General features: G+C 43.3%; 1 protein-coding gene across 1 annotated transcript; it reads left to right on the top strand.

Annotated features, from left to right (window-relative positions):
• Window positions 1–1,858: 1,858 nt before the first annotated feature.
• On the top strand, window positions 1,859–3,786 carry CGCA056_v008827 (uncharacterized protein; the record flags this gene model as incomplete). Its single annotated transcript, XM_037324074.1, has 2 exons — window positions 1,859–2,051; window positions 3,530–3,786. 2 exons carry the CDS (start codon window positions 1,859–1,861, stop codon window positions 3,784–3,786), a joined length of 450 nt encoding a protein of 149 aa, XP_037178366.1.
• Window positions 3,787–11,367: the final 7,581 nt, after the last annotated feature.

Raw genomic sequence — 11,367 nt, 5'->3', positions numbered from 1 at the left:
TAGTTTTTATTTATCTCTCTAAATACTAAATAAAAAGATATTTATTTTTGCTTAAAATTAGACTTTAGTTATTTTAGATATAATTAATAAGAGAGAAAACATAAATATTAATATATATACTATTTAGTTTTATTAGTGTACCTTTTTATATTAATATTAAGGTGAAGAATACCTAGTTATTATTACTAGATATGTTGCTTATATTACTAGATATTTTTGTTTATAAAGCAAAAAAATATATTTTTAATTAAGAACTAAATAACTATTATAAGCGTTTTATATATATAAGAATACTAGCTAATATTATTACCAGTTTTAAAAAGTGTAGTTCTATAATAAAAGAGGGTAAGTGTTATAAATAATATATACAAAAAGGTAAAGTGAATATATATATATATATATATAGATATCTATAGAAAAAGAAGGGTAATAAGGATTATAAGGTAGGGGTTATATATAGTTTTATAAAAACTTTTATTATGTAACATGGTTCATCAGTCAGCAACAAATATCAGTTAGCGACAAACTTTTTCCCATCCATATAGTGGTATTTACTATTGCACAACCACAACACATTTAATTAACTATTCCTCATTACTACTCGAATCATTTGATAATTCCACATCCTTAGAACAGGTTCTCGCATTATGACCAGTCTTACCACACACACTACAGCATCTCTAAGCTAGCTGGGCTCTCTTTAATAGAACCTCCTCCTCATCCTCTTAAAGTGCTAGACGTTTCCCTTTTTATTTTTCTTTAAGCAAAACCTAAGATTCCTCTATACTAAGTGCCCCTCTAAGCTGGACCTACGTTCTTTTAGCCCTCTAGCGCTTAGTAAGTGCTATATTTATATCCTTAAGGGTATAAAGCTAATTAGTTAAAATAGTGATTAAGTGCGCTATTACCTTTACACCCTTTAATAATTACTTAACTATAGTAATAATTAGTATTAATAAGCTTCCTTAATAATAGAGATATAACTTTTAATAAAGTTAGACTGTAAAACGGTTTGTTATAGATTAGAGGGCGTTTGCAACTGCTAAGGTGGTAGTGTTGAAGGGTTGGCTATAGGAGGTGTAGGCGTCTGTAAATACATATCAAGCTTTTTGATAACATGGTCTAGGTCCTATGGTGAAATTCTAACGCCTTGGAAAGCAGACCTGATGTTTTCCTTATTAAAAACCTTATTATGGGCTTATTAGAAGGCAATAAAGAACTCTAACTTAGTGATATGATTTATAGAGGCTCTAATGAATTAGTTGATTTTATTACTATATATGCGTTTTAAAGGTGAATAAAGGGTAATATCTAATGGCTGTAGTAGATATAATAAGTATGCAGGCATACTGATGGTTATAATATTATTCTGCTTATAGTAATTATTGAATTCAGCTGATAAATAGCTTTTATAGCTGTTAATAATAAGCATCCAGTAGGCGCCCTCTGTTTAGTTCTTAGTATATTTAATAAAGTGTTTAATCTGTCACGGGCTAGAGCCCAGATTGATATCTCCGGCTTTGCCGGAGCAATTACTGAGATCCAGCTCCGTTGGACCCACTACTCTGCCGCGTTACACCGCCTAACCCGGTCTGCTTCACCGCTGTTAGGTGCCTACTCTTGTAAAGTCCTTTCTTCCTTCTTCAGCTGAGAATAGTTAATCGACGGCACCTCTACGTTGAACAAGCCTAGGGGCCAGCCCCTTACATATTCTCAGCTCAACAACAAAAGACGCTATACGAAACCTCACGAGAGCGATACGACTGATTCGCTAGAGGGTAGCGCAACGAGAAGACGCTATACGAAACCTCACGAGTGCGACACAATAGATTCGCCTGAGGGTAGCGCAAACGACGCGATGACTGCAGAGATTAACCGCAGGGTTAACGAAGCAGTCAACGCAAGCATACGTCCTCTTCAGGACCAGATGACGCAGCTCTTGACAGCTCTGAACGGGCTTATGTCAACAGATAGAGCGACCCCTACGCTGCTTACGAGCAGCATACCCACACCGTCCACTGCTGATACAACTATACAGGCAATAAGCGACGGTATAACAATAGCAACAGAAGGGCGAAAGAAGCCCCTGCTAAACCCCCCGAAGTTCACAGGAAGGCGTAAGGACTACGCAGCATAGGCCCAGCAGATGCGCGATAAGATAGAGCTAGATGCAAGGTATATTGGCAGTAATGCTGATATCTGGTACTTCATCAACTCCTGCCTTAATAGCGGGCCACAGCAGGTTGTAGCTACCTTCTACGCAGCAGGAGGTCCAGGTGGGCAGAAGGACTCTGTCGAATTCCTAAAGTACCTTAACCGGACGTATAAGGACCTAAATACAGATCTACAGGCAGCAACCACGCTACGAACCCTTCGCTAGCGAGACGATCAGTCTCTATCCTCCTTTCTACCCCGGTTTGAGCGAACACTAGCTGAGGCTGGTGGCGCCGACTGGGCAGATAAAGCTAAGATAGCCTTCCTTGAAGGGGCCCTTAGTACTCATCTTAAGAGGGGTCTGATCTATATTGAACTTCCTAAGGACGACTACCACAGATGGCTTCTCAAAGTTCAGGATTTCGCTATTAAGCTTGAAAGCCTACCTCAGCAGGCGCATAAGGGTACCCCACCTTATTTGAAAGCACCACAACCTGGCCAATAAGACGCAGACGGAGATGTGGCGATATCTGGCGTTAGCTGCGCTAAGGGCAAGGAGAGGGCAAGGCCACGTCGCCGACGTAGCAGCTCCTCCTCATCTGAAGACCTGCAACAACCAAAGAAGGACAGTCGCCGTTGTTACAACTGTAACCAGATCGGCCATATCGCTGTATGGTGCCCTAGGCGGAAGCCTCTCAGCCCTACGAAGGCTAAGAAGGTTAAAAAGGTTAAGAAGGACCCTAAGCCTGAAGGAAGCAGTAATGATAGTGCTACAGAGGAGCTAGGAAGTTCTGAGGCTGAAGAAAGCTTGGGAAAAGAGTAACTCTAACGCAAAGTCGGGCGTTAGAGGCAAAGCCTAGTGATATCACAGAATAGAAGCAGTTTAAGCATCGCATGAGCAGCAAGTCAGCAGTGATTATTACCTGCATATATAAGGGCACTTAAGTAGACGCCTTAGTAGATACTAGGTGCGACCTATCCGCCCTTATCGACCACAACCTTGCCTGTAAGCTCCGCCTGCTAATAGTAGATCGCTCTGAGCGGGTACTAGGCAGCTTCAGCGACATTACAGGCGCTACGAAAGCAACAGGCGTAGTTATCTTTAACCTCGAGCTGTGCGGTTATGATGAGAAGATCTTTGCGTATACCGTATATAGCCTTAGCGACAACCTGTTCTTAGGGAAACCCTGGATAGAGAGGAACCATATATTATATGATGCTGCTGCCCAGCGTATACGGCATAGGAGGGGTGGTGTAGACTTACGTCTGAAAGGCGAGGAAGAGCCAGAGCGAGTGCGCCAGATCAGGGCTGCCCGCCTCCTCCCAGGAGCCCCTTTTGTAACGCTCTATAGGAGGGCATGACAACAAACCAAAGGAACTGCAGGATATGAAGTTCGAGCGATCAGCTTAGCAGATATACAGAAGGCTCTTACGAGGAAGACTGAGAAGGCAGACCTAAAGGCCCTCCTTCCACCAGCTGTACTAGCTGAGTTCCAAGAGCTATTCCAACCTGACGAAGCTGCTAACCTTCCTCCGCATCGCCCTGGAGTCGACCACACGATCCCTATCAAACAGGAGAGCGACGGCAACGAGGCTGCACTACCATGGGGGCCGCTCTACAGCATGTCATGAGAAGAGCTTCTCATCCTCCGTAAGACCCTGAGAGACCTACTAGATAAAGGCTTTATCCGCGCTAGTAGCTCAGAAGCATCAGCCCCAGTACTGTTTATATGCAAACCAGGTGGAGGGATATATTTTTATGTTGACTACTACGCCCTTAACAAACTTATAAGGCGCGACTGATACCCTCTTCCTTTAATTTGAGAGACGCTACAGACTGTCAGCGCTGCTAAGTGGTTCACTAAGCTAGACGTAGTAGCAGCGTTCCATAAGATCCAAATCGCAGAGGGAGAGGAGTATAAGACAGCCTTCCGAACAAGATATAGGCTATTTGAGTGGCTTGTCGTTCCCTTTAGGCTCACGGGAGCCCCTGCTACGTTTCAGCGATATATTAATAGCGTACTTCAGGAGTACCTAGACGACTTTGCGACAGCATATATAGACGATATCCTGATCTACTCAAATAGCTTAAGGCAAGACCACGAAGCAAAGGTTAAGCTAGTACTACGTAAGCTTGCCGCCGCAGGGTTACATCTAGACCCCTATAAGTGCGCATTCTCTGTTAAGACAGTCAAATACCTAGGGTTTATCATCACTGCAGGTGTGGGTATCTCTTGCAACCCTGAGAAACTGAAAGCAATTAAGGAATAGGCTGCGCTAAGGACGGTTAAGGGAGTCTGAAGCTTCCTAGGATTTGCAAACTACTACTGAATCTTCATCCCAGCGTACTCAGAGATCGCTGGACCCCTAATAGCTCTTATAAAGAAGGGTGTCCTCTTCTGCTGGGGTAAGGAATAAGAAGCAGCGTTCCAGGAGCTTAAGAGGATCTTTGCAGCTAAGCCTGTTCTACACCAACTCAACCCTAAGCGTACAACCTACGTTGAGGCTGACTGCTCAGGCTTCACCCTTAGAGGAGTACTGTCATAAGAAGATAAGCACAGAAGACGTCATGCAGTAGCATACCACTCGCAGCGGCTTAATGCTGCCCAGTTTAACTATCTGATACATGACAAGGAGATGCTAGCTATTATGAGCTGCCTATAAGAATGGAGAGCAGAGCTACAGAGTGTCGGCCACTTTAGGATCCTATCAGACCATAAGAACCTAAAGTACTTTATGACGAAGCAGAAGCTTACAGAACGGCAAAGCCGATAGGCAGAGGAACTATCTCAGTACAACTTCGAGATACAGTACCAGCCAGGAAGTGAAGCAGTAGTGCCAGACGCACTCTCTAGACGCGAACAAGACGTACCTACGTCTCTAGAGGACGAGCGCAAATAAGGCTGGATTCTCCAGCTTCTTCCCGAAGTAGCCCTTACCTCAACGCATACACAACGCGTAGAGGCAGCCCCATCAGTGCTTATGTTCACCAACGATAAGGAACTATAGCAACTCTGGGACCAGACCTAAGGGCAAGACTAAGTCTACCAGCAGGCATATAATACTGTGAAACAACAAGAAAGAAGCTTCCCTCCTAGCCTTAAGCTAAAGGTCCAGATTGCTGAGTGTGAGATCGATAATAGTAACCGACTACTATTCAGAGACTGGATCTAGGTACCAGGTAGTGAAGACCTGGATAGCGAGGCGAACACACTATATACTTATATTGTTCAAAGCAGCTATAACTCAGTACTTAGTGGACACCCTAGTAGAGATAATACCCTCATGTTGGTCAGTAGGCGCTTCTACTAGCCTGGCCAGTCACAGCTAGTATGACGCTTCTGCTGCAATTGCGATAGCTGCGGGCGAAGCCACATCTGGAGAGAGCATTAAAAAGGACTTCTGAAACCTCTACCAATACCGCAGCGTATACGAAGCGACCTCGCTATGGATTTTATTACCGACCTTCCCCTTACAGATAAGGGTGAGGGATACCTTTGGGTAATTATCGACCGGCTAGGAAAAGGTGTAACCCTTAAAGCTATGGAAAGTATGGAAGCTGAAGCCTGCGCTGAACGATTCCTAAGCTGCCACTTCTGCTTCCACAGCGTCCCTACTTCAATTATGAGCGACAGAGGAAGCAACTGGACGAGCCGCTTCTGGCGGCAATTCTGCAAGCTTTTAGGAATAGAACAGCAGCTTAGTACTGCCTATCACCTACAGACTGATGGCGGCCCAGAAAGGATGAACCAAGAGATCCAGGCCTACCTACGCAATTACATTACCTACTCGCAGAAGGATTAGGCGAATAACCTCCCAGCAGCCCAACTAGCGCTCTGCAGCCGCGATAGCAGCGCTATAGGCATGAGCAGCTTCTTCTTAGAACACAGATACCACCCAGAGCCTGTCCGGGTTCAAGAGGCAGACCCAGAAGACCATGAGGGCCCTCGTGAGGACCTGGCACGCAAGTTGGTAATAAGGCTCCAGGACGTGATGGATATGGCACGGTCGACCCTTGCCTCAACGCAGCAACGCTATGAGGAGCTGGCTAACAGGAAGCGCCAGCCTACGGAGAGACTAGAAGCAGGCGACAAAGTCTAGCTTCACATAGGCCACTACAGGTCCCCTAGGCTATGCAAGAAACTGGATTGGTTGCACCATAAGTATACCGTTACGAAGGTTATCTCACCATACGTGGTAGAGCTTAACGTGCCAACGGCTATATACCCACGCTTCCACGTGGATACCCTGAAGCGTGCAGGTAACAACCCTTTACCTGGGCAAACGCTAGATGACGAGCAGCCGCCACCAATTATAGATGACGAAGGCGAGGAGACCTGGAATGTAGAGAGTATCGACGCCGCTACCTAGAAGCGTCGAGGGCGCGGGCGACGCTGCGAAGTTCTGGTTAAGTGGGAAGGATACGCAGAGAGGACCTGGGAGCCTATTGAGACGCTCCAGGGGACAGAAGCATTAGAGGCTTATGAACGCCGTTATGGCTCCGCGATGGAGCATGATGGAGACCCAGCCTTAGGGCCGCGGGCACGCCGCCGGAGGGGAGCGGGGGGGTAATGTCACGGGCTAGAGCCCGGATTGATATCTCCGGCTTTGCCGGAGCAATTACCGAGATCCGGCTCCGTTGGACCCACTACTCTGCCGCGTTACACCGCCTAACCCGGTCTGCTTCACCGCTGTTAGGTGCCTACTCTTGTAAAGTCCTTTCTTCCTTCTTCAGCTGAGAATAGTCAATCGACGGCACCTCTACGTTGAACAAGCCTAGGGGCCAGCCCCTTACAAATCTAGTCAAAGCCTATCTGATTATCTATCTATCTATTAGCTATAGGTTTAATCACCTAGTTGCCCAGAAAACCTAATTCCATAGTCCAACTAATAAGATGATATACACCCTTAACGATTGCAAACAGAGGGATGCACCACCCACCCAAATTAACATATTTAATAACTATAACCTATTTATAGTTGCTAGGCTGGACAAAATTTGCTTTGCTGCGTTAATCAGCATATGTTACCACTATTAACGCAGTAATCATGCCTATCATAAAGCCAGTTTCATCAAAATTATATAGGTCCCCCTCTTAGATACCATACTAAGCCATCATATTGCGTAATAGCGCAAACCACTTTAATATATCCTTAGGATCTTCTTAAAGAGCCCTTTAATAATTATATAGATAATTAAACTTAGTTTTCAGAGCAGGCTATAAGTCCACAAACCGCCTAGCTTATTGCTTACTAATAGGCTTGCTATTACAGGCTTACAGCAGGAGATTAACTATATCTTCCACACTACTGAGGCGGAAAGGAAATCCTCTGGAATCCTATTTAATAATATATTAGAGAAGTGTTTTCTCTTCAATTAGATTAAGTTTATATTATTAGGGTTAAGCTTATTTGCGTTGCAGTTAGTTATTCATTCTATCAGCTAAGGTGCTCTTTAGGATACCATAGGTCTTTACGGCACGCGAAATGCTTAGGTAATTACCTGCAGCGCGTGTTGATCGGATCGCTTTAATCGCGAGAATGACTTTGTCTTCTTGGGTCTAGATTGGCATTATGGTTGTTGAGATTTTACGCGTTAAAGGTTTAAGTGATTTGGACGTAAGAGTGTTTAGAAAAAAACGTCCGGCTGACTGGTCCGGCCGACTGACTGATGAACCATATTATAGTATTAAAAGTATTATAATAATTAATAATAATATCTTCTATATTATAGCTTCTAAGATCTAAAATATAAAAAAAAAACACTTTTTTTACTCTCTAATTTAGTTTATAAAACCTTTTTTCTATATTATTATAATTAATAGCTTTATATTTTTATATTTTTATATTTTTATTAATAACGTTTTTAAGCTAATATTAATATCTTCTTTTTTAAACCCTTAATAATAAATGTAACTCTCTATAAATCTTTACCGCTTTTTCTTATTTAAATAATATTAATAAATAGCTAAAACGTTTTAAAAAATAACTATAATAATAGTTTTCTATTTTAAACTTAATAATAACCTTCATTTTATTATCATAGCTATCTAATAAAAATTTAATAGCTTAATTAAGTTTATTTATATTAACTTTACTTTTTTTTATAATGCTAAATTAATAACTTTTAAGGTTTTTAAAAATGAGTTTATGTCACAGGCTAGAGCCTGGATTGATATCTCCGGCTTCGCCGGAGCAGTTACTGAGATCCAGCTCTGTTGGACCCACCATTCTGCCGCAGTACGCCGCCTAACCCAGCCTGCTTCACCGCTGTTAGGTGCCTACTCTTGTAAAGTCCTTTCTTCCTTCAGCTTAGAATAGTTAATCGACGGCACCTCTACGTTGAACAAGCCTAGGTGCTAGCCCCTTATATATTCTAAGCTTTACAATAAAAGACGCTGATGAAACCTCATGAGAGTGATACGACCGATTCGCTAGAGGGTAGCGTAACAAGAAGGCGCTATATGAAAACCTCATAAGTGCGACACGATAGATTCGCTAGAGGGTAGCGTAAACGATGCGATAACTGCAGAGATTAACCGCAGGGTTAACAAAGCAGTTAACGTAAGTATATATCCTCTTTAGGACCAGATAACGCAGCTCTTAACAGCTCTAAATAGGCTTATATCAACAGATAGAGCAACCCTTATGCTGATTGCAAGCAGCATACCTACCCTGTCTACAGCTGATACAACTATATAGGTAATAAGCAACAGCATTATAATAATAGTGGCTGAGCCCTATAAACCAACCTCAACTAGACAACTGAGGCTAACGCTTCCTAACCCCCTAAAGTTTGATAGCATAAGACGATGGTTTCCATAGTAGGCTCTAGAGATAAACTTAAAGCTATAGATCGACGCTGAAGCTATAGGCAGAGAAGAGAGCGCGTTTGCATATATCTACACTAGGCTGGAGGGAACCGCCTAAGCGATATCCTCTGCCTTCTTTGCTGATAGAGTAGCCTGAGGAGACACCTCCCCAGCTTAATTTATAGACTATCTCAAAAGAACGTATAGGGACCTAAACGCTGAAGCCTAAGCCTTAGATAAGTTATGCACTATGCAGCAATAAGAGGAAGAGAGTTTTACTTCCTTCTTTCCTAAGTTTGAGAAGGAGCTTACAGCAAGTAGGGGAGGATTGTTACGGTCAGCTATCCGACAGTAGGGTCTGCTAACAGAAGCTGGGGATTGATACGTTCTAACAGTACACTGGGTCGTGGTCTGGGTCGTAGGTCGTAGCTGAATAGTAGATCAGGTCTTCAGAGGCTAAGGTGATCAGTCCTAGACTCAACAAGTGGTTCGCAGTGAAGGTAAGCTGAGAGTATCCTGAGGATGAATACTAAGTTGATTGCTGAAGAGCTATAGAAGTCTAACCATGAGCCAGGCTCAGGTCATACTAAATATAAGTTACGAACAGTGGTCTTTGTCTACTTCCAGGTGATCACCTATATGCATAGGTGATCGCAATCAGTTGGCAGAGCCAACTGATCACTGAGCGTTCCTTCCTATGCCCCACTAATTGTTTCCTTATCTTATCGTCACGTGACTTATACTATAGTTCTTCTGTTTCCAAGTGAGTCCCTGTTGTTCCTGTGATTCTGCAGTATAAATATCCTGTTCTAGCCGCCCGACGTCCGAGTGGGTTGGTCGATTGTTATCCTTGTTTACAGGTCGTAACATCAGGTCCCCTCTCCAAAGGTCTTATCCTCAAGACCTAACATAAGTAGGCCGTTAGTCCTAGGTTGGGGATCTATCAATCGTGCTTCCTGATTTACTTATGATGCTGACACTATGTCAGGTTGCGTTCAGAAATCGAAATCAAGTTCTGCCTCTACTCTTCGTCGTCGCAATCATGCCCTGCGTATTGCTGAGTTTGGTTTTACTGTCGACATGCCTTGTTCTTATTGTCGTTCCGCAGGGAAGCGTTGCAAATTGCTTCTAGGCGGTGAGGTTTGTGGCGAGTGTACTCGTTTAGGGCAGTCTTATAATGCGGCGGCAGATGCTGTTTATGCTTGTATATCCTCGTTATTCTCATGTTCGTGAGGGGTGCTAATTTATTCTAGTCGATCGCTTGCTGGACGAGGCAGCTCGTTTGGAGGATGCGGAGGTGGCTGAAGAGGAGGTGTTGAGGAAGAAGGCTGCTGCTTTGCGTGCTGCGCAGGCTGAGTTGGACGAGTCCATAGCGCAGTTAGATCGCTTGCGTAAGCAGAAAAGGATGGTGTTTCGAAAAGGTAGGGAGGTTACAGAGGAAGAACTGGTAGCGTCTCCTGCGTCAGAGGTCCAGTCTATAGGTGGCTTCAGAGTGTTGGATTTAGACTTAATCCTGGATTAGAATCCAGGTACTCCAAGCTTTTTGTCTGGAGAATCTTAATCGTATTCCAGCGTTCCTAGGCGAATGAAACTCCTCGTTTATGCTGCGCGAGGTTGTCCTCTAGGTCGTGCCTATACTAGTAGGAGTCGTATTCTTTGTTTTTTAGCTTCTCTTCATGCTTATTGTATTTCTCGTTATGTTCGTTCGTTTTCCTTTGCAGGATTTGCTTCATATTTTTTGAATTCTTCAGAAGTTATAGGTGGACTTGGTCTGTCTCAGGGGTTAACGTGGTTAAGTGTTCCAATATATTTGTTGATCTTTTCTCAACAGTTAAGTAGGTTGTTATTAGGTTCCCATATGTTGTCTTTATGTCTGTAGTTTTTCTATTTGACTAGGTATTCCTATTTGTTGTCTCTATATTAGTGGTTAAGTAATTTCTCTACTTCATACTCTAGTTTATTATCTTCCACGATAATGAGATCGTTAGTGTGTGATCCTTATAGTGCTAGTCTAAGTAGTGAGATATGGAATACTGGGTGACATTTCATGGTTTCCAGTAGTTCGAGTTTGTAGTTAACTAGCGAGATAACTCGTGAGATTTTAAAAGGCCTGAGTTTTTTATAGTTGAGTTTGTCGTTTAGTCGTTTTGTTTTGATGTTTCGCCGTATAAGATAGGCGCTATCTCCCTCTTCTAAGGTTGGTCCCTCAATCCTTCGTTTGTTGCTAAACTTAGTTATTCGTTATTATACGAATTCTAGTTCCTTTCGTGCGTTTTCCTAGATATCCTTGATTTGTCGTACTGAGGCAATAGCCTTGACTGCAGCTGGGCCTGCTTGTGGTTCTCTATATGCGGTTGGATCGAATCCATAGTTGAGGTAGAAGGGGGATTCCTTAGTACTT

The sequence above is a fragment of the Colletotrichum aenigma genome (assembly GCF_013390185.1).
Source record: "Colletotrichum aenigma strain Cg56 chromosome Unknown KSG_Cg56_contig05, whole genome shotgun sequence".
NCBI classification, from domain to species: Eukaryota; Fungi; Ascomycota; class Sordariomycetes; order Glomerellales; family Glomerellaceae; genus Colletotrichum; species Colletotrichum aenigma.
The sequence above is the reverse complement of the archived record's forward strand: the minus strand, read 5'-3'. Positions and strand labels throughout refer to the sequence as shown.